The 24,907-nt window shown below is 35.3% G+C and overlaps 1 protein-coding gene across 1 annotated transcript; it reads left to right on the forward strand.

The window, feature by feature from the left end:
• Nucleotides 1–339: 339 nt before the first annotated feature.
• Nucleotides 340–22,968, forward strand: LOC111056383 (uncharacterized serine-rich protein C215.13). Its single transcript, XM_022343746.2, has 3 exons — nt 340–538; nt 11,605–13,359; nt 19,123–22,968. Exons 1-3 carry the CDS (start codon nt 518–520, stop codon nt 19,354–19,356), a joined length of 2,010 nt encoding a protein of 669 aa, XP_022199438.2. The 5' UTR covers nt 340–517; the 3' UTR covers nt 19,357–22,968.
• The last annotated feature ends 1,939 nt before the right edge of the window (nt 22,969–24,907 follow it).

The following is a 24,907-nucleotide window of genomic DNA, read 5'->3' on the forward strand; positions in this document are numbered from 1 at the left end:
TTCTTCTTCTATTTCTTCTTCTCCTCTGCAAGAACTTGTCAGCCCATACTCTGACCACTCTCCACCACTTCGGCAAGTACCAGTCAAATGTATCTCAAGTGATTCTCTTTCTCTTTTTTGCTCTTGTTATTCGCAGTTTGTGTTTCAAATAACATTCACTCTTTCTCCACGGCTCCTCTTTCCTCTGCACGTGCTCCTCCACCCTCCTCTCCATCATTCACCCTTTCTCTCACTCTCTCTCCCCAACTGACCGGGTGGCGCTTGAAAGACCTGCTCCTGAGTCCACCACCCCAGACCTTACTGCAAGTCCCCCATTCAAAGCTATAAAAGGCCTGAACAGAATAAGGCCCCAGTTCTTAGTTTATTCGACCATCCATAAACACATACGTGAAAACTCTTGCTCCCGATAATAACCGACATTAGTAATAAACTATTGCAACGTTTTGGAAATAATTAGTGGTGATTAGGAGATTTGGATCCAGTTGTAGTTCAATACACCTGATACGCGATTAACAACATGATGCTTCTACAAGCTAAGGTGAGTCTGAATACAGTATTCATTCATTCAAAAATTCATAAAAAAATTACAATAAACTTGTTGTGGAATTGATTCAAAGAATTTAATATTAGTTTTGTTCAATTCATAATCATAATTAGAGTGATGTCTTATTGAAAACCTGTAAATGAGTTTAGTAGCAGTTATTCATCTCACTTCTTTCAGTACTATTATTGTTTTGTTCTTATAATTTATTTGTGATTTATCTCAAACTGAAGTGTATTCTAAGATGCTGTTATCACGTACTTTCCTTGATTTGTCAGAATAAATTGTCGATCGATCAATTACATCAAAAGTTCCAAATATCCCGGTAGTTGCTGGAGTACTGAGAATAAGTCCTTTCAATTTCTGATCATTTATTTTGAATTAATTCGACCATCCATAAACACATACGTGAAAACTCTCGATCCCGATAATAACTGTAATAATAATTAGTACTGACATTCAGTCAGTGATGTTTTATTGCTTAAGGAGAAAAGTTTAATGAATCTAAATAAAAATATAAATCCGAGTACCCTTTATATTATTATTTCACTTGATAATGGCATTAGTAGCCGAAACATGTTGTGATGAAATAATTTTAAAAGGGTACTCAGATTTATATTTCCATTTATATTCAAAATTAGCCCTAAAGGAAAAAAGACAATCCAATAAACCCGTTAGAAAGAAGATGATTATGATGGAATAGGAATGAAGATTGGTCATTAGATTATACGTAATGATAGGTATGTTCAATCACCATTAGAATGGCATTCCAACTGTCCTGAAATACTTTGATTCTAAATAGCATTGTAAAGAAACATCATCAAATTACATTGTGACGTTGTCAATAATACAATCCCCCAATTAGTAGAGGAAAATCCTTATTATCAGTATATTTTGCATCCTCATTGTAAATTATATCTCTCCAGAATTTTAGGGGATTCGATTTTTTATTGAAATGTGTTAAACACATGATGCAGAATTTTTGTATAAATTATAAGATCTATTCAACAATGAGGCGAATTGAGTTTATCAGTGACATGACAGCCTACAATATTATTCGCTTTCCTATTGAATAGGAAAATCATGGATAATCGAAGAGACACGCAGTTTCAGCTGTGAATGAATGAATGCCGGTACCATCATAATTCAAGACTTTTCCCAAGTGAAAGCTATTTACATGTCATAATAATTATCATCGATTAAAATCCTCCTCAATACAATCATAGACATAGAAAATGAAAAATATGATATGAAAATTTATGAATGAAAAACCAGAACCATAAATTTTCAGTATCGAGTATCGTAAATCAGATAATAATCATTAATCGTAAATTCTTGTATTTCATTCAATCGATTTGATTCGATTTATGATTTTTCACTTGAAAAATCCTATTTACCATTCAAAGCTATTATATTTTTCTCCCTAGCTCTATATAAACTTAAATTATTGATAGTTGGTAAAATTTGAGAAATATTAAATTAATGAGTTTCCGATTCCTAGTGCTGTATTCTGTGTTAACTAGTTGTTACACAATTGTCAGTTTTTGGGAAAGTAGAACACTCGTTGTGACTGAGGAACAGAGTATGTTGTTTATTGATGTGCAAGCAATTTCATTGGCAGATAAATAAGTGACCTATCCAGGTAAACGTCAGCCATTGGCTTCGACAAGCCACTCCCACAATTGGCCGTTACCAAAATGGCTATTCTTATCTATTATTATACGAGACAAGAGAGAAGCTTAGTGATGAAAATAAATATTATTCCTAATTAATAATCTAAAGAATCATAGAACCAAGAGAAAAACATCTTGGAAAACAGGGGGAACAAATTTTTCCATTCGAACTTTATTTGAAATCTTACAATCTCTTAGGCCCGGTTGCACAAAAGCCGGTTAAATTTTAACCGTGAATAGATTCACGAGAACCAATAAGAGAAGGCCTTTTTGATAAGACGGCTCCTCTGATTGGTTCTCGTGGAATTATTCACGATTAAAATTCAACTGGCTTTTGTGAAACCGGGCCTTTGATTTCTTATTTGAAATATAATAAATAGTTCCGAAATAAGAAATTCAGTTTCTGAGAACTACTGGCTCTTCTCCTCTTTAATCAACTATCGTTGAATACATACCGGTATTGATATTGTGAAAATTTTCCTGAAAGTTAATAGATAAATTATTGGAATTGATGATAACATTGGATAACAGTAGGGCCCGGTAGCACAAAAGCCGGTTGAATCTTAACCATGATTAATTTCACGAGAACCAATCAGAGAAGGTCTTTTTGATAAGACGGCTTCTCTGATTGGTTTTCTTGAATTAATGACGAATAAAATTTAACCGGCTTTTGTGCAACCTGCATAAAAAAATCAATTATCCAAGTCAACTTCCGGTATTGCTACCGATTGGATCAAGAACGCGATGTAATCAATGCCATTCATCACACCCGAATAAAACTAATAACTCGAGCTCTCTAATTTCTTTTCACACATCACCCTCATAACTCATGTGTGGGTGAGCCGAAAATCGCACACATTGAAAACAAGTTACGAAACTTGTCTGTGGAACGGCTTACTCCAATTACCCGGTGGCCGATGAAACGGACTTCACTTCAGAGCTCTGTATGCTGACATGATAACTTAATAAGGAAGTGGAGTGTGTTGAAGTGGATCTGGTCCCTTGAATAATCATTCAACATCGTATAAATATCGAGCCCTATACTCAAATCACTCTCAGATAATTATTATGAAGTACTCATAACATAAATTCAATCGAATAAACTCTTGAACGGGTAGGTCAGTTTAACACTCATGTGAACGACCAGTAGCTGGAACTCTACTGACTTAATTCGAACTGAGCTGCTTTATTATATCCGTTGATTATCTTATTGAGTTCACAGTGTTTCTCAATCGACCCAGACAAAAATCTAATAATCCTTTTTAGTGAAAGACAAGTTTTTGACTTAAGTAGATAATAACATTTGTGATTTTCCTTCATGAAGATATTAACAGCTCATCTCTCTTCTCTCTCCAATCACTCGATCATCTCTATGAAATGATTCGATAGAATTATCAGTGTCCTAAATAATTAACAAACAATAGAGGTAACAGTCATAAGTCACACACATTGATCCAGTATCCTGTCATAATTTTTTTCATGAATATAACCAACTTGAATGAAATAATAATAGTGATGAACACACTCCAAGCTAGTTTATCTAAATTAATTACTAATTTTTAGTTCAAAGAAGTTATAATTCTGCTCAATTCAGTTGTTATTTACAGAATCAGTATACATGTAATTACCTTATAAAACATATTGTAACAGAATCTCACGTGGATAACTCATGCTATCTATGTATTCTTGTGATTCCGTAGAAAATTTCAATTTCATGAAAACATACTAAGTTCCATTATAACATAGAAAAAATGGAGAATAATATGCTACAACTCATGCTATTTTTCTCTGTCACTGTACCAATATGCCTGATTCTGTAATGAAGTTTTTTTCCTGAGAAATTCAATAATTTCAAATGTAGCAACTTTCACTCTCATTCCATTCATTTCCTGTCCTCAACTCCTTTTCTTATCAATCATCATTACATTACAGCAATATTTATGTTAGTTTCCATTCCAGTAATATATCTCCTATTTTTATCATTACTTTAATATCACGCATAATAACAAGTTTTCCATCACTACATTCTTATTACACTAGACTTACTCTTAAAATACTTCCCCCTTCTTTATTTCATCTCTCCACTTCCTCCTACTTAATTTTTCGCCCATCTTGTTCCTATCCTCATTCTCTTGGAATATTAAGCTGCCAAACTGTCTGGAACGTCGGGTGCTTTAAATTTTATTTTGAGATAGCCAGACAACCATAAATCAGTGCTACCTGATTCAAACCAGATTCAACCTCAGGCAATACGAATTTATTGTTTCAAGCACTGAAAGCTAGTTTTTACGGACGATTGGTTCATTGATTCTGACAAGCTCGTTCCGATATCTTCCAGACAGGTCGATCGCAATCAAATAATTAATAATAACTCTACTTGTTATCGAATGAAATTGTTGGCTTCATGACAGACTTAATAAATTTCTTACTCAATGGAGCAATCGGTTCCGGACATAATTTATTTATCAGGGAATTACGAACTGCATTCCTGTCCTATTGATAGAACAATAGAGTCTTCCATAGTTGATTTTTCAGTAATAACTAATCAATCAATATTGAACGATGTGGATATAAACACATTCGTTTATTTTCATTTGTTTTTTCTAGTTATTTTATCATTTTCTGTTGATTACCACGATTTTCCTTGGTTGAAGTAAGGTCAGCATGATTGTTAATTGTAATGGTCAGCAACGAGGGTATAGAAAAGTAGCTTGAAACATATTATTAATGACATAATCATTCCATTCACGAACGTTTGTAACATATATTGCATTATTTTACTCCTGTGGGTGGTACCCATGCCTTTGAGTGGATCAAAGTGAAATTATTCAATACTGTATAATTTAATAATCATTAGACCTCAGTATTAAATTAATTCCATTCTGATTTTTTTATTTATGTCAAATATTCAACAATTTGATTGAGAGAAAACTCAGTTAAACTTGCACCGAAGTGTTGGAGCCTCCTCCAACATCTACCTTTATCCCATTTCATTTTTCCATTACAGTTCTTCCCATCTCTCTATTTAATTTTTTTTTCTCTTCTCACTTTCATTTCTCTCAAACGCCTCTCAAAACTCCACAACAGTCGTTTCTCCTTTGGTCCCATACTCTTTACGCTGTTGAAATCATTTGTTGGGAGGAACATCAATATTTTAAACTGAAACATGCTTAACATCTTAACAAGATACCACAAACGTCGATAAGTGTAGAATTAATGAAAATATCGAAGATTAAGCTTTGATTCTCACACATTTGAGACTTGCTTCAGTGTCTAATTTACAATCTACTGATTTGCAGGATTCACCTCAATCTATCAATTGAGTTGAGGGTTCAGTGTAAGAGAAGGCCGGCTGCGCCCTAACTTCTTCTCCCTAGGTTTTTAATAAAGGCAGCGAATCAATCAATCAATCAAACAATCAATTCATAGAATTTTGGAATAATCAATTTCTGTGTAGAATTTGAGAAACGTATCCTTAATTGTAACTGATCCTGCTTGGATAGTAATCTGAGATGGACTGGTTGAAAAAAGAATGAAACGTATAGAAAACTTCAAATTAGGGTATGTTTATTTTTTTTGGAAAGCAATACTTCCCTTACCTATGGTAAAAGGGCAAGGAAAGTAAAACACGGCAATAGTATGTCATTAGTGAGGAAAAGAAGTGACACAGAAGGAATTGGAGGATACAATTTAAAGGAAATTGAATAATAAAGAATAAAGAACAAGGTGTATTTATTCGGCTGTAGCGGAACAACAGGTAAATGATTCATGAACAGAGAAAGATACGATGTAATTATTTCGCAGGAAACAGCAGGGTGAGAGTTAGTTGGCTATTAGCCTAGTGCTGCGACTGAGAAGAAAAATTTACAACCTTGTTGACTCTATCACTGTCTTTATAGCCCAACAGCATGCTACACATTGGCTATGCTGTTCTTCTTGTATTCTGAATATTAGATCATTCTCTTCTTATATATTACACTTGGTGCCTAGCCAGCTCTACGCTTTTTTCATTATCCCCCTTTCTTTTCAACATATAGTACTCGTATTTTATATTTTTACAGTATTTTTCTCCTTAGCAATTTTCGTCTCTTATTTCACTATGTTGGCAACCTTCATCCTTATTCCCACTTGGAACAGTATTGGGCCTGAGGTACTTTTCTGTAAGTTGTGAAGTTCTGAACGATTGAATAAATAAATGACCATTGAATACTTTGAAAATCTTAATTCTTAGTTCATTTCATTTATGAGATTCTGTTTTTCTTGTGAAATATAACATTTTATTTTTTTTGTCCTCTGTCCTAATAATTTCTTGAATCTCTCGTTGCTCTTTCCCTTTTCATATCTTGCATGGATGAGCCTAATCTACTGGATCAGTCAGCTTTTACTAGAAGAAACAAGCATTCTTGTTTTCTCCAGTCCAGTTCACTTCAATATACTCTTGTAGATTCATTTCCAGGGAAGGATACAGTATACTTTGTGACTGATCACTCATCACTTACAGTTCATATCCTATTCGGTTCGAATCCTAACTCATTTGACAAATACAAAACTGGAACGTTTTTGCAAAAAAGTTTAGACAAACACTGTAGACAAGTACCTCCAATGCTACATTAGATTACTTCAGTTCTCCCCAGTCCAAGGTCGAATATAAATACTTCTGCTTCCATTATAAAACGAAAGTAACATGACACTCGATAGAATCAAGGGGTTAGAAATACGAGAGATAAAATACTTGAATATCACTTTTTGTTGGCATGGTAAGAGAATGGAGATTGTAAATAAAATGAAGGATTGACAGACATACCAAGAAAAAAAATGGGAATGAAAATGTTTGAACAGATAGGCCTGCCTTTCACCTTTGAGCCTAATCCTTGGAGGAAGAGGACAATGACGATCGATTATTGAAATGAAGTTGAATAAAGATGAATGCTTAGCAATTTTGGGCCAAGATAATCCGTACTTTTAACTTTCCTTGCCCTACTACCATAGGTAAGGAAAGTATTGCTTTCCAAAAAAATTAAGGTACCCTAATTTCAAGTTTTCTATACGTTTCAAGGTCCCCTGAGTCCAAAAACATGATTTTTTTGATTCGATATCATGAATATGGAAACATTCACATTGGATTTTGCAAGGAAACATCTGATGTATAAATTTCACTCTTTCGACAATTTTCACAGCTGAAACAAGTTCCTAAAACCTCTGTGGGAGGACAAATTTTGTGAAAGATAGCTGCAGCGCCGTGGCCAATTAGTCGGCTCACCTTTCCAATCAACAAAATTTATAAAACTTAAATCCACGTGGGCAGCATTACTCACGCGGGCAAAAACTCACACACACGTAGTGCTCGGTCTATTTAAGTTGGGACATGCTGTAGTGAGATCCATTTGTCTGTCAGCATTGGTTGAATGGGAAGCATGAATGTTATTCATATGGATTTCTGACAGTTTAAAATTGATTCAACTTCATAACGTGATTGTAGATCAGCAGACTTGTAAATAAGCGGCAAATGAGCAATGTACGACGGATTGAGATCCAAATTACATGGGTCGCTAGCTTTGAATTTGAAGTTTATTCGATTTGAATAACTGGATTCTGACTAAGCTCGTTATCTAACGTTTTGCTCCAGCTTGAAACGTGGGCTCTGTCGCCACATGTTCAACGGTCAGTCTCCATCTGATGCAATTGTATTGTGAATATAATAACCGATAATAATCAATGGACTGAAACGCTCCAAATGTATGATGGTCAGGTTTGTGGACCACTTAGTCATCTGGAGTATTGTGTCATAGCTAGGACCCTAAATGATCACCTAAGATCCTCAATAATGACATTCTATTTTACAACATCACGTTACATTTATTTGCATCAGCTCCCTTATCCCTATTTTGTAAATAGAGAGCGGCTTTATTGATAGAGAAAAGTTGATTCGGTTTTCCACCATAACTCTTCATAACATGTCTTTCTTGTATTGTCTGGGATTGAAGACAGACCCAATAAAATTTGCTCGAAGCTTATTGCTCTTGACCGGATTATCAAAACTCTTGTGATATTATTTCAATATTGAATTGCTGGATATACGCTGTGATAAACGTCCCAAGTTTCTTTCTCATTGCATATATCATAAATTAAACAATACAAGTATCGCAGCTAACCCTATAGTACAGTTCGGTTTCTTCTCTAAAGACAAACTACAAGAGCCAACTTCGACTTAATGAGGTAGTCTATTTAACTTGTTTGCGGTTTTGGATGATAAAAGCATATTTCCACTGAGTCTGTTTCAAGAATCAGTGATTCTGTGCAGGAATTGGGTAGTATTTTCTTATTTTGCGATGAGGATCTGAAACAGTTCAAATTTCAAACAGATACCTCAAATTTATTCAAATATTGATGGAAATAAAATTTGTCAGTGTAGTAGTGGAAACGACATAAGCTTCAATAATAACAGTGATTGTATGCAGGAATTAGTATTTTCTCATTTTGCAATGAGGATCTGAAACAGTTTAAATTTCAAACAGATACCTCCAATTCAAATATTGATGGAAATAAAATTTGTCAGTATAGTAGTGGAAACGACATAAGCTTCAATAATGTCTTCAATAACGTTTCCTGAAGGTTGCCTAGTGTATTGTTTTGACTTATCGCTTCACGGTTATTATTTGACACAAAATTCTCTAGTTACAGAATTGAGTGAATAACAATAGAGAAGTATGAATTTCATATCAGTAATCGAGCCCAAGACAAGACAGTCTGCTTACTGCTTACTTAACACTATCGATAGCATTTGCCATGTTCGGCTATCGAGAGAACAATATGCCATTCTTATGTTTCAAACCAATCTTTGTCAAAGGAAACAATTTTCAACCTGTGTGTGGGAGCTATGAGTTATGCATCGGATTTGTTTCTCAAGTAGCCTAGTTAGGTTCACAATACTAACAGCCCTTCATAGTCTTCAACAGTTCACTTCCTAGCGGAAATAATGAGCGCAATTAAGTTGAACTGGTAGTAAGTTATTCACGGAACACTGCAATTTACCTGCATCAATCCTTTCACTTATATCAACAAACTGCAAATACTTGATCCGTTATTCATCAAGCTTTATCCATCGATTGCTTTCATGTTGCGTAAGAAGCAGATTAGTAACGTAGTTCAGCTCACAGACATATACTTCCCCTCGATTTCTTGTGTCCAATGTTTCTGTAATTGATAATAAGTCTGTAATGAGTTATGAACTGTTGTAACAAACAGTTTGGTCCAGTATTTGATTATTCATGAATAGGAACCGTCATTCTATGAAGATAAATTTCTATACTTTTTAAATTTTTCTGCAATCTTTTTTCTCCTTCAGAATCTTTCTCAATATCTGACAAAGCTACACAAGAAATAATTTTATAATTTCATTTAAAGATTTCAACGTTATTTCCTGTAAAATGAGTTGCTTCAAATTTGAATCAGCTATTTAATTCAGTTAATTTCCACAGAGGACAAAATTTATCGGAACCTTCTTAACTTAATCCACTCTTTTGTTCCTTTCTCTCTAATTATATTCCAGTTTTCAATAATCGTCAGATGATAATAATTGAACATCAACGAATGGTATTGAAGATTGATTGATTAGTGATATATATGAATTAATTGGTCAGTAGATGAATGTACCAATAATAGCAATGGATTATGTAATTATTGCAATGAAAACTGATCTTATTGCAAATGAAAACTGATCTTCAACGATAAAACGCCAGATTCACTCATGTAGAATTTAATATATCTTCATCACTTTTGTATCTCAATTTTTATTAATTTGTAATAGTTTTCTAGTCCTCATAGACAATGCTTAGCCTACTAGTCTGTACCTCTCGCATATAATAAAAAATAGAAGTTGCTTCGAGTTGATTGAGGATACGCGAAAAAACCGAACTTGTTACACTTAACAACCTGTTTGCCATTTTTTACGGATCTTCAGGTGTGAGGAAATTCAGTGTGGAACATTTCTCTGTGACGCAACAAAAGATTAATATTAATGCACCAGTTGCGGGAGTTGAGCCTGATTGGTGGCTTCTTATCCGTTCTAAAGCACATTACTTTTCCTCATCCGGCAAAACTCTTTCCATATTCTTCTTCGACTGTTTCCGATAATGGGCGATAATTGTTACGACTCGTTTACAGGATAACAAACCTCTTCAGTTCCATAATAACTCAAACTAAGTGCTTGTCTTTTCCGGTTCATGAACCAGTTGTTTGTGGAAGATGAATCAGATTAGATTGTGATCTATTAGATACTTATCTACTTTCAGTGATGGAGAATAGAATAAGTCCTTCCCCAAACTTTCGATGCTTCATCTAATCTAATGATACAACATCTATCATTTTCTGTAATAGTTTCGTGCCTTCTCATTACAATACAACGCAGAAAGCTCTTACCTGTTAAGATACTGTGCGTAATAATGTAAACGTTTGAATTCCACTTATCAGATTCAAAAAAGTTAATTTATTAAAACTTGAAATTCGTGCGTTCTTAAATTCTTGATTTAAAGATCACTTTTATTTCACAGTCATTAAGCTGAATATTCGTCTTTATTGATTCTGAGCCGACAATATTCTCATTACTGTATTCATTTCCCTTATAGGCATATAGAATTTACACTGGTTTCTCTATGGATTAGTTGTATTCAACCGCCTTTATTGTTATCATTCAAATTTCTATTGAACTCGAGTTTGTTATGATTGTATGGGTATTTTCCAGTTATTATGGGTGTAATAATTATTGGGTCTACTGCGATTGATAAATGAGAGCAAATCAATGAATAGTTCGTTTTTTATATTATTTTGTGAAGTGATCGTTGAGACAAAATAAATCATTATGAACATTTGGACCATAAATTAATCTTTTTTCACATAACATCAGAATAACACCATTGTTAGAGATAGGTAGAATGAATTCTCCTGCAAGTGATACCCTTGGCGCAGGCATGAATCTTTGAAAAATAAAGATTTTTGGTAAATTTTGTTTCACCAAGAGTATAGCTCAGTTTGTTGAAGACTTTGCTGACATGAATATAATAGCAAGTAAAGTATTCAAATAAATCACTATTTATTTTCAATCCATATTAATTTATCCCCCGGTAACAATCATGTTGAAGCATATTAATATAAAATTTTTAATCACTCTTGATATGAAGGAATGAACATAGAATTACATTTTGTGTAGGTAACAATTACATGGGAGAATTGCCATAATTATTTACATAGAAATTGTACCATACTTCTTCCGATATAAAAGAATATGACTGGAATAAAACTGTATGTAAATGGTTACATTATATTTCAACTAACAATATTTTTTTATTATTTGGAATATAAAATTAATGTTGGAATTTTACTGTTTTGTTACAGGAAGCATTGCTGAGCATAGTGCTGCTACTTCTAACAAGCACATCATTCACCTCTGCCTACTACGATCCAGAGTACGAATACCACCTGAAATGCGCCAACCCAGAATACCACAAGGGCTCCGGTGCGGGAGTCTACGCACAAGCCTACTCAGCCCCTGCTCCCAAGTATGGAGCACCCAAATACTCAGCACCTGCACCCAGTTACAGTGCACCCAGTTACAGTGCACCCAGCTACAGTGCACCCAGCTACAGTGCACCTAGTTACAGTGCACCTTCTCACAGTTATGAGGCCAACAGCTATGCTGCACCTCCTCCCAGCTACAAGTCACTGACCTCCACCTATGGAGTTCCCGCTGCACCAAGCTACAGTGCACCAGCTGCACCAAGCTACAGTGCACCAGCTGCAGCAAGCTACAGTGCACCAGCTGCACCAAGCTACAGTGCCCCTTCATACTCCTCAAGCTCATCCTCAGGATCCTCTTACTCATCCGGATCGTCTTACTCTTCAGGGTCTGCCTACTCTTCAGGTTCAGCGTACTCTTCAGGCTACGCCGCATCTGCCTTGAAAGGAGGTTACTCGTCTGGTGAAGGCGCTCATCTGAAGGCCTACTACAAGCCCACCCCACCTGAACTGAAGGGCTACTCAGCTGCTGCTGCCGTCCCAACTATTAAATATGGCGCCCCTGCAGCTGCTGCTGTCCCAGTCATCAAGTTCTCTGCCCCCACACCTGCCCCACTCTACACTCCCGCCCCTGCCCCACTTTACACTCCTGCCCCAACCTATGGTGCCCCCACATCCGCCCCTGCACTCTACACCCCTGCCCCAACCTACGGAGCACCCTCAGGCTACAAATATGAAGCTCCTGCTGTCAAGTTCTCCCTGCCTGAGTCCAAACCATCCTACGCCAGCTCATCATCCTACAAATACTCTGCTCCAGCCTACGCCACTGGAGAAAGTCTCTCCTCATACAGTTCATCTGGATCTTCAGGATACAAGAGCTCATCAAGCTACTCATCATCTGGATCCTCAGGATACAAGAGCTCATCCGCCTACTCCTCATCTGCCCCAGCTTCCTCTTACAAGGAATCCGGATCCTACTCATACTCTGCACCTGCCAAGGTCTTCTACACAGCTTCCGCAGCTCCAGCACCCTACTCTTCATCCATCACCTCCTCCTACAAGTCCTACTCAGCTCCCTCTTACTCATCCTCCTCATCATCCGGCTACTCAGCTAGCTCATCAGCCAGCCAAGGAGCTAGCTCTTCTGGATACTACTCATCGAAGCCCATTGTTGTGAAGCCTGCTTATGCTTATGAATCATCAGGATCCTCAGGTTATGCTTCAGGAGCTTCAAGTGGTTACGCATCAGGTGCATCTTCAGGATACTCTGGACATTCTTCAAGCTCATACGGTGGACACTCTGCTGCCGGACAGTCAAGCAGCTCGACCTACTACGGAGGAGCTTCAACTGGATCCTCATACTCTTCATCATCCTCAGCCGCTGCTCCATCTGTTTCCTACTCTGGATCTGCTTCCTCCCAGTACCATGGAGCCAACCAGGCTGCCAACCAAGTCTCGTCATCTCAGTACGCTTCATCACACTACTCGGCTCCAAGCACCTACAAAAGCAGCTCCCACAGCTACTCTGGACCTTCCTCTCAGGGAAGTCCCGCTTATGCTGTATCAGCTGGTCATTCCTCAGGAGAGGGGTCATCTGGATACAAGTCCGTCCATGACAAGCACCTCGAATACTACGTAAGTCAGAAATAAACTATTCAAAGCTATTCTCTTCGATAATATTATGCAATATTGTTCAATATGCTAGTTAAATAACACAAATTCACCAATATTACTAATACAATTGAAGAATGAGAATTTAACAAAAATCTCAACGTGTGTTAGATGAATTATATGGTTTCTCCCATAACTCCAAGTAATTGCCTCCTGAGAAATATCACATTTCAATAGTAAAGTAGAATGAGAAGTATCATTATATCTAAGTATTTAATACTCAATGCAATCTGTAAAAAATTCCATAAACGATCAATTCAAATGTGATAGAATAATCATTATTTCCATCAAAATAACAGAACAAAATCATGAGTAGGAATGAGAAGTATATATTCGCTATCAAATTGTCCTTTTTCGTTAGAGCTACTTTTGAATAAAAATAAAAATAGAAATCTAAGTACCCTTTCCTTAAAACTGTTCACTCACGGACATGTTTCGGCTAGCCGAAACATGTCCGTGGGTGAACAGTTTTAAAAAAGGGTACTTGTATTATCTATATAAGAAGTATAGTGTAGATCCTGTAATATTTCATAGAGCTCTCATTCTAGAATGTTCCGATATTGAACCTTATTCTATCTAAATTAATCAAACAAGATAAATTATATTGTTAAAAATCATCTATACTAACCAATAGCAACATATTAACCATTGAACATTCAGTGCGGAATTACTTATTTCTATGAAGAAGGAAGGTGTTTGGAGGATCGACAGGTGGAGATAGAATATCAATTTTTCACGTCGAATTCAAAATCTACCATTGATGATAAGTTCAACACCTTCTGGCAAAAAAGGGATATTATCCAAGAGAACTATCACAGATACTCTCTCTCTGCAATCTTTATTCAAATCTCTATCAGGAACATTTGGACCACCTCTGTAAGTCACGACCATACTACTGTATTTCGTCAATCAACAATCATGTTGAGTGCCTTTTTGAGAGCTTTATGACAGATGCTGCTTCAGTTTGATCCTAATCAAGTTAATCATCTACTGATTTAGTTGTGTGTGTGTCGTAATACACAAATGAGAGAGTTCTGGTTAGATTGTGGCACTGATAATAAGATCGAGAGTTATGAGAGACCTATTGCTGGAGGCACAATATTTTTGAGAGATAAAGAGAGAGAGAGAGAGTGAGAGAGGTAAAAAGAGACAGAGAGAGAGAGAGTGAGAGAGAGAGAGAGATTGGCCTGGAGGAACATTTCGGCAATCTAAACTGGTTCAAGTGGAGAACAACCTGCTCCTCACGCCGAGTCCTCCATATTTGGCGGGGATCGCATTTTTTTAATAGCCGAAAGCCTAACGCAACAGGCAACAGACGTCCACTACACTGCTTGCGGTTATTTGCCTCAATTACACACAAGATCGCGCCTCAATAAGTCGTCAGGCGGCAGCCGAAAAACGCCGCGTCAATCAGCGCCGATTGCAAAATGTTCACTTCCAGGCAAGAAATAATTCTATGGTGAGATCAAGGTGGATGTGCAGTAGATGGGTGAGATACACTCCAAACTGTCAGCATCACTTATGAATCAACATCAATGACCATCCCATTCAACAAATTCTGACAGTTTTAAGTGAATCAAGGAGGATAGAAATGGGTGAGATCCATTTCCACGTATCAGCATTACCTATAAATTACCATCAATAACCATCCCATTTAATCAATGAAGACAGTTCGGAGTGGATCTCACTGTACCTGTCAGCAAGGCCAGAGAGGCATGTTAAGTTTTCGGTTGCATCAGTTTACACATGCTTATTTTAGCCTTGATTTGGTTGGGAGAAAGAAATGAATCCAAGGATCTCTCCTAATCGGGATAGGTTTTCCTCATCGATCCCTATTTGAGATGAGTCACTGATTTAGCATAAAGAAGAGAATGAGAATAGAACAGATATAGGATGACAATAGAAATACATTTTAGAGGGAATAATTGAACATAGGGGAGATAGAAAGATTCAAGGATTAAAATGGTTATAAAGGGAAAGTTATAAAGAGATATCTAAAGAAAATCAATTTCCAGAAAAAGATGTCAGGTTTTTTATGGTATCTGGCTACTCTATTAGTTAAAAGGAGTTTGTAGAGACATTCAATCAATCAAAAAGTATCTGAAAATCATCTGTCATTGGAAAATGAGTTTATTTCGATAAAAAATCTTGAATGAGAATTTCCCTATTCAATTTGAGGAGATGTAACATTATTTATCTCTAAGCTACAGAGCTTGTGACAATTGAGCTTGGAGAACGAACTGGGAATATGATAGCTTCATAACAGAATATCAAAATTGAGAATCCTATTGAAAATTAATGTTCTCAGTTGAAATGAATGTATTTCAATTGATCATAATGAGGACTATCGATTTCAGAGCTCATTTCAGGGACTTAAATGACGTCAAGAGAATACATAGGAAATAAGAAAAGTTTCTCATAAGACTTGGTTATTTTGAAATACTGTAATACAGTATATACTCAGTTCCCTCACCTTATACAGTGTCTAAGAAGTGGTGACACAGTAATATTGTATGATTTATTTAGTACATGTTATATTTTTTCTCTAATATTGGAACGGAAAGTATAACAACTCCCAATAAAATCCGTTCCGGAATACAAGAAATGCAAGAGCTACGAGAATAATCAGTTTTCTTTCCTGAACTGCAGAAATAAAAATACAAAACCCACACAAAAAAAAGTCAGAAAATGTTTTTAGCGATTAATTCATCAATAGGAATAGAAGGTGTCAACTGCATTTTGACAACATTATCAATTCCATTTGCCAGGTAGCCGAAATTTTGACAAGTCTCTAATTTAGAAGGCAGTGCCGCCTTCTAGACCTCCCATAGTCAGATTCATTTAAAACTGTCAGCATTTCTTCGAAATAGCATCAATGCTTTTCATTCAATCAATGCTGACAGTTCGCAGTGAATCTCACTGTAGACTTTTCATTGTGCATTGACTACAATCTGACAGTATTACTCATGAATAGCATCAATGCTCTCCATCCAACCAAAACTGCCAGTTTCATGTGAATCTCACTATATTATACTAACAGAGCCCTGGGTGTTCTCTTACAAACAGCAATAACTTCTACTCCGAAAATAAATAATACAACACGCTCTCCAAAACACATATGCAAATCAGTACCAGATCCTATTATTTATGATACTGATGAAATGGATGCCGGCATAAATTTATGTAAATACTAACTGCTGATCTTGACAAAGCTTGTAATTTATTAGTGGCGATATAATCGGAGCCATGTTACCTAAGTTAATCAATGATTAATCAAGCTCAATAGAAACAAGTTTGGGTTGAGTCAGGCCGTCTAGACTTCACTCTTATTAATATACTTGTGTTATTTCTTAAACGTCATACATGATGGAATGCATGTTATCTATGTTATCGTTTGATCGAACAAGAGCTCAATTTCGCAAAACAAAATGCTTGTATTGTGTAATCTATTAATTTAGGAACAGCCGAATCCGTTTGCAAGAATGTATTCGTGGATAACTCGTAGTTCCATTGGAGTAGCATGGATTTTTAGACACAGTGAATCTTTTCTGCCACATGATATGATGGCACACAGCCTACATTTCTCCAAGAAAACAAAAGCATCGACAGACCACTCCTATTATCAATCATTCGCTAATCATTGGTGATAGAAAAATTATAAGATGGATTACAGGTTGATTCGCCTATGATGAATTTACTCCTTGATCATGAAATAGGATGATTATACAACAACATGTTTCTATAATATACAACGTATATTGTAGTATAATCATCATTACATCATGTATTATAATCATAACCACAAGAAGTGAGCATATACAAGAGCTGTAGGAAAGGATAGATAAATTTCTAATATCATAGAATTAATGGTCCAGTCAAAGTCAATTTTCGAGAACATTACCTGGGCATTTTCACGAATTAAATCCTTTTCTATAGTTCTTGTTTATGCTCTCTTCTTAACAAGCCAATGTTATTTTTAACGTATTTCTCCTTTTCTATTATCCTTCACCCCGGATAATTTTGGTTATTAACTGACAGATAAAACAATAGTTCAAAGAAGTTGCAATTCAATTAATCCATAACACACAAAAAATTCAAAAAACAAAAACCAATCACAATAACACAGCAACAGTTACAATAAATGTAACAAAATAAGAACAAGACAAATTGCTGAAAAACAGAACAAAAAATTGCAAAAAATACAAGACAAACTACTAGTTTTATTCGACTCAACATTTAAAAGATGATATTAACAACCTAATCAATCATTTATTTCAACCTGAACATCAGAGTATGCTTTTGACCTCGATGGCATCTATCACTACATCACTAGAGAGGTCATCCATACATCATACCCCGGCACACCATTGGGTCATCCAAAATAGTTCATAACACAGTTACTAATATTGTAATTCTCGACATGGTTCTAATGGATGACAGTTGAAATTGGATGAGACGATAACAGTTTCTCATTTGCTAATTGTAATTCTCAAGCTCTAATAAATGACAGTTGAAATTGGATAAGACGATAACAGTTTTTCGAGCTGTATGCAGATGATGAGATAACTAGTTTGGTGTTAACCGCAGCCCAGATTGGCGTCCGATGATGCAGAGTGTGTTTTGAAAGTGGAGGAGCACCTCTCCCTGTTATAACTCTAGGATCACCTCTCTCACCACGGGGTATCATGTTACTACCTGGTGGCTACCTAATAACAACCTGGCTCCAGGTCGGGTCAAACCTTACGCAATATTCATTACTGCACAAATAAATTGCTCCAGTTTTGAAGACCCAATATCCAGATTGGATTTACCTACAGAATTATAATAAATTAATGACAAGATTGGGAAATCATCCAGACATCCTATCTCATTTTGCCTTGAGAATTTCAACCATGTTCACGGTGGGTTGCATACTAACAAAATACTCCTATGGCAGAGTTTATTGCAAAATACTTCTAGATTAGCCTATATTGCGAAAGAAACATGATTATAATCCATACAGGTATAACGATTCAAGAAAGAAAAATATTTCAACTTGTACGCTGACGTATTTTTCAGAATAATATTGAGGATATCAGGATTTTCATGGATTTCATTGGACTTTTCTGAGCTCCATTAGACTGTAAATGGAAAGAAGATAATAATTCAGGTTGACGTGTAGTTCAAGTTTTCATTATCTTCTCCGTTGAAACAAAAATTCCAATTGAATGTATTTGGAAAGACAGAGTTGTTATCTTCGGCTTTCTACTATCCGTCATTCTTATAGTGAATTGTTATAGATTCAAAATACCACATGGATATAACAAAAATTTATATTCGAGATTGACCTCGATTTTTCTTATCCATACTATCCCTAATATTTCCACTCCCCACAATTCATGATAATGTTCATGAATATTTATCTCGTTCAATGCAATTGAATAAAAACATTAATTTCATTGAATCCAATATTAGAGAACATTTTCCATATCACCCTTTTCATAATACTTCTATACAACTTTCCTTTTTCCACATGTACGGTATATAACTCAAGTGAACAAATCCTAACATACTTTTCATGCATCGAATCTGATTTTTCTAGACTCTTCTCAATCTTGCAAAAACCATGCCACTCTTGATATTTGATTCCTACATCGCGTTTATCTCTTTGATTACTGAATGACGAATCCGATTAAAAAATATAGTTTTCCTAATATTTCAATAACGTTCTCTTTCCGTTGATTACAGAACGACAACCCAAGGTACGCTTTCGAGTACTCAGTGAACGATCCCCACACCGGAGACAACAAGCACCAGAAGGAAGAGAGAGAGGGTGATGTCGTGAAGGGAGTCTACTCCCTGGTAGAGCCCGACGGCAGCACCCGTACCGTCCAATACACCGCCGACTGGGAGACCGGATTCCACGCACAAGTCTCCAATTCCAAGGCTGCAGCCCCAAGTGGCCCCGCCTACAAGGCATAAGCAATCTTCAAGTCAGCATTAAGTGCATGAGTACCACTCAGGGATCGGTGCAAGCGCTTGTCCCTGCATAACACCAATCAGCTTTTCAACCAAAATCTATGGACATCTCTCTATTCAGTCTAGGTTTTAAGACAAATGGTCAAAAATACTTCAGGTTATTCAACTCGATCGAGGGTTGAATTCAAAAGCGTCACATAGAATTCAGATAGTAAGAATTAAACCAAGCTCAGTATCATAGTTATGTTTACAAGTTGAATTACACTTAGTAATCACCATAGTTGAAGGGAGAAGAGTTTAAACACGTGTAAATTTTTCAAACTTATAAGGTAGCTGAAAACCCAAATGTGAAAAATATTGTTCACTTACTACTTATATTGTTCTCTATACCACTTCATGGTAACGAGCCAATGGTGCTTCTTGATAATATTGAGAATCAGATAGGTGGAATCTCACGAGTATAATATTTAGTTTTATTGAAAATTCCATCAAGTTACCACTAATTCTTAGTTACCATTTTTCATCAATTATATGAACAAAACCTTGAATTAACTAAAAGAAAAATTGGAAATTTCGAAGGATTTGTGCTTGAAAACATGAGATAATTAGCTGTGATGGGATAGTGAAGAGAATATTACTAAAAGGATTTTCAAATTTCTAATGACACCTCCTATAACTATCAACTTGAAACTATCATTCCTTACCATTGTATCTCTATTGAATATTAAGTGATGCTCCCATCAGAAATGGCATAGGCTCACTCAATTTCCTTTTTAGCTTCTTCAACTATCGATTCCATCATTACCTGGAACGCTAGAAGCCTTTCTTAGCTTTTCATTCATTATTTTAAGCGAGAACTTGTAAGTCTGCATACAAAGGAATGAACAGTAGAAATATATGGCATTATCTGACCCAATCTGTGATTCAATTTCAGGTCAGTAAGCTGTGGGTGTCTTGAGAGATAAACTCTCTCCACATACTTCTAGAACCCAAGGAATTTCTTTGTCCAATGGAAGGGGGCATTACAGTACTAGAAGATACTAGTAACAAGTAGGATAAAGACTAAAAGCTTTGACGTTAGGCACTTTAAAAGTGGGAGAAAGATCAACAGCTTTAGAAAAGAGTAAAAAGCAGATTGGGAACAAACTATTTGTATGGTTTTGTCCTGTTCTGAATGTAAAGGTGCAAAAAAGACACGCAAGAATAAAGAGGAGATAAAGGAAAGTAGTTGTCTGTGGTCTGGTCTGAACATAGGTTCTTTCGTGTAAGAACCACAAAGACTACTTATTCAATTATGCAGTTTGAACTTCTTGTACTGTTTATTTGCAAAACATTCCTAAGATCATAGTCAACTCGCCCCGAGGCAAAAACACTCTTACGAAATTATTTGCCTCCAGTTATAGCCTACTTGAAAATGCGCCATAACTTCCAGACAGCATTCTTCGTCCAAAGAAGCTAGATACAACAATTTCGTAATTTATGTTATACTTTCTTCATGTAACAAGTCATATGAGCATACAAGGTCCGGTTATAAGTATGAAAAATTATCACGCCTCAAATTCTTTAAACAAGTTTTCAAAATAGACATTACTTGATTGTGATGATGGAATCATGTACCCTACATTTCAAAGCAAATTTCCACCATAATGGAAAGAAAATGAGCTTTTAATTCTCCTACATACTCAAGTTCTACTCCAATTATGTTACTTATCTATTTCCCATTACTTGTTTTTCCTTATATCGTTTATTTCATTCGAGTATTCTACTTGTATCTGTAGTTTTTATTCCTTCAAGCAGTATATCCTCCGAACTTGCACTCTTTTGAAATGCGTAACTACATTCCAATACTTGTGTTTCAACTTTTCCGATTAACATTTTTTCTACAAAAATACATTACCGGTAGGCTAGTTTGAATTTAAAATGAATTTTCTCTCTCCTTCTGAAATAGTAGATGATTAGTCATTCTCCTTCATTTGTTTCAAGTACCTTTTGAGCATTCAGAATTAGGCACTCTAATTATTTTTATCCCATTCTAATTATTCACGGATCCTTATCTTTGAGATCGATATCAATGTTTCATATGCAAACGAAACCACTTTTCGTAATGCATTGCTCCTCATAAAAGTCATTTTCGGTCGAGAACTTTGAATAATGGCAAAGCTGACTAATTGATAGTTATGTAATAGGCCATGATCTGAATAAATTATGCTGACCAAAATGTGTAACACTTGATGGAAACCCAATCACAAGAACCAGCCAGTTACTAGCAGCTTGTCGGAACTGTTACAGAAATGTCACGTGATATCAATGCATTATAGACTGTTTCTAATTAATAATACGAACAACTTTTTCAGCTTTTATTCGAAAGCAACACTAAATTACGACATTAACAGGTTGGGTCCGAGTATTGATAATATGCAAACGATTTGGCCGCCGGCGGTTTTGGCTCTCAAGTTGTAGGTATGCCAGACTTGCAACTTTTCCAGGTTATTGACATCAACTTTGCTCTCGATCATTCATCGATCACGTCCAACGAGATTTCACAAAGTTGTTCTACAATATTTTGTTTGCCAATCGAATGAAATTTGTTGAGAAATTCAGAGCACATTCATGTTTTACGCTATAGAAATAATACGCTTAGGAAATAATATTTCCAGAATATATTTCAAGATTCTTGATAGCACCTCTTTGGCTTTTAATATTCTAATCTGGCAACTAGATTAAAAATACTCTATTCTATCCTCACTTATCCATTCTAGAGTTCTTCAGCTTTGCTTGTACAGTATTGCCAGTTCTCTCTTCATCAGTATGATTCTTGTTTATTATATGTATTTTTTCTATATATCATCCTATTTCTTTCTACTGCTGTCATCCATAATTTCTTTCTACACTCAATGCTCTCTACAAAACAGTTTTGAAACTCTTTAGCCTACGCTGATGAGTTTTTCTCAACTACTACACTGTAATTTCTACGCTTATATTCTCTTGTAGGTGTAAGTCTTATTTCTTCTCCCAGCTCATTTTCATGATGTTATCAATTCAATTATACCCATCACAGCTATTATAGAATTTTTTTGACTTTTTCGTGATCAAGTTACGATTAAGTGAGATTGTCGGAATCATCAAACAACTAGTGCCATTATCTTAGTATTAGCCTACTTCATTGTGCCATTTTTATTCATTGAATATATTCATGTAAAACCAAATCATATTTCATGCACCAATTAGTTTCTAAAGAAATACTCTGAAATTTTCTAGATTATAGTTACCAGAGAAACTAGTGAAATCACCCAATTCGAAGTTACCTAAAAGTTAATTCGAACTTCTAAAACGTCTAATCAATCATAATCATCTTCATACCTGAATCGTGTAAATTTCATTGGAAAAATTCGAGTTTTAATGAAAATTAGGTTAACCTTCATCCAATAATATGTTTAATTACCCACTATCAGGAGTGGGTCATCCAACTTGAATTATTATCGACCAACTTAATAATATTAAGTATTGTATATAGTGATATGTGATATCAATTTTTGTATTGTGAAGGGAGTTTTGTACTTTTATATAACATTTGTAATAAAAGTTGAAAAAATAAAATAAAAAAACAACATTTTTTATAAAACTGTATTTTTATTGTCAAACCTTGAAATCTTATTTGTTTAATAACTCTTAGGGCTGTTTGCACAGTTGCAGTTTAAACGAAATTTAATTTTAAACTCGATTAAATCCATATAAAGTGTTGTTCGTTATCATGAGATTCATTTTAAGTTCAAGCCACCAGCTGATTGAATTCAGTTTAAGCTTCCACTGTGCAAACGGCTCTTAAAGTACAATGTCTGATAAACTAATTTGCTCCAGCATATTAGTTCCATGCTCTATTGTTTTCATGCAGAATTTTCTCTACTGTTTTAATGGTTACAATATCGAGGCACCGAGCTTCGCTCGTCTTTATTTTTATTATTATTGATAAACAGAACCACAGCCTACTATAGATTACTTATCTAAAGTAAGCCATGACAGAACACAACTCTCTAAAATGACCGTGTTTATATTTCACAGATGGCTATATGTCATCTTATGAATTTCGGGGATGCGATATTTTGATTTTTCACATACTCACTTGCTCACTCACTTTTTTACTATCCACAGCTGTTTCAGCCAAGGATGAATTATCCTTTTAATGTCGTTCAGCGAGTTTTCCCAAGGATGAGACCTAGTGCAATTGAATTTTTATATCATGAACCTGCTATGTTCCAAATTTCGTGAAAATCGTTAGAGCCGTTTTCGATATCCGTTGAACATAAATAACCAGATACAAATATGAATAACCAGATATAAAAATACAGAAATTGCTCGCTTAATATAATAGGATAATTATATGACAGAGAACTTCTAATTTCAGAGTCATATTCACAAGGCAATGGAAAATATAACCGTTTGTACAGGCTTAGCAATAATTGAAATAGAGGAAATATTATATTTTCTCTGTAATATTTTCCATTACCGTATATAGAAATAGTCTGTCAATGTGCAATAGTTCCATGAATTTGTCATGGATTTCTGTCATAGAAGATGAAACTAAATACAAACTAGTTCTCCAAGTCTAGTATTATTCTAATAGGAGTCGGAGGCCTGACTCTTTGAAAGATCTGTTGGCGTAGATGAACGGAGTAAGATTCTCCCAATTACTAGTTACCCTTTCACTAATTCGAAACTCAAAAGCTAAGAATTGAACATTTGAATTTCAATGAAATGATCTGTTGATTCTGGATCATATTGAATCACTGAAATTTTTTTTGTGATGTGCATAATTTCACAGACATATTCCGTACCTATATTGGTCTAGAGCTATTCTCATTCAAGTTGCAATATTTTCATTTGATTTCCTGACAATGAATGAACGGGGGAAAAACACATTCATTGATTTATTGTCAGTTGCATCGAATGAAATCCTTTTTCCAGCAACTTTGATGAGAGGAAAATGGAATCTAAATAAATTATATTTTCCATAAAGCCCATTCTCAAAATATCAATATTCACATAGAAGATAATTGAATAAAATAATCAGTTCTTATCCAGAATCAACAGTTAATGAGTGAGTAACTCATTGATTTTTCATTCATAGTCTCAATATAGTTCAGCCTATGGCATTTTTTGTCATTCACTATTCAGTCCTGAAATATTCACTAACCTGCTAGTAGTCTATTCATGATCAAGACCAACGTCCTATTATCAATACATCCTTTCTCTCCATCTACTGTACTATTAAATAATAAGAAAAAGTAGGCCTACTAAGTCAAGGACAAAATAAGAATGTGCTCCAAAGCATAAGTCGTCATGCATACCAATACTTGTTAATATTGAAAAAATGTAAAAGTAAGAAGAGAACAAAGGATAAAGGATAACAGTTTCCTGTCAAATTTCATTCTATCCGTTTTGTTCCGATTTATGCGATACAAGACCTTCTTTGAATAAACTATCAAATGCATATCGATGAAATTGCATTGCATATTGGAGAATAGTGTAGACTGGAGTATGAATGGAAGGATTTGAT

The sequence above is a fragment of the Nilaparvata lugens genome, chromosome 11 (genome assembly GCF_014356525.2).
Source record: "Nilaparvata lugens isolate BPH chromosome 11, ASM1435652v1, whole genome shotgun sequence".
In the NCBI taxonomy this organism is placed as follows: Eukaryota; Metazoa; Arthropoda; class Insecta; order Hemiptera; family Delphacidae; genus Nilaparvata; species Nilaparvata lugens.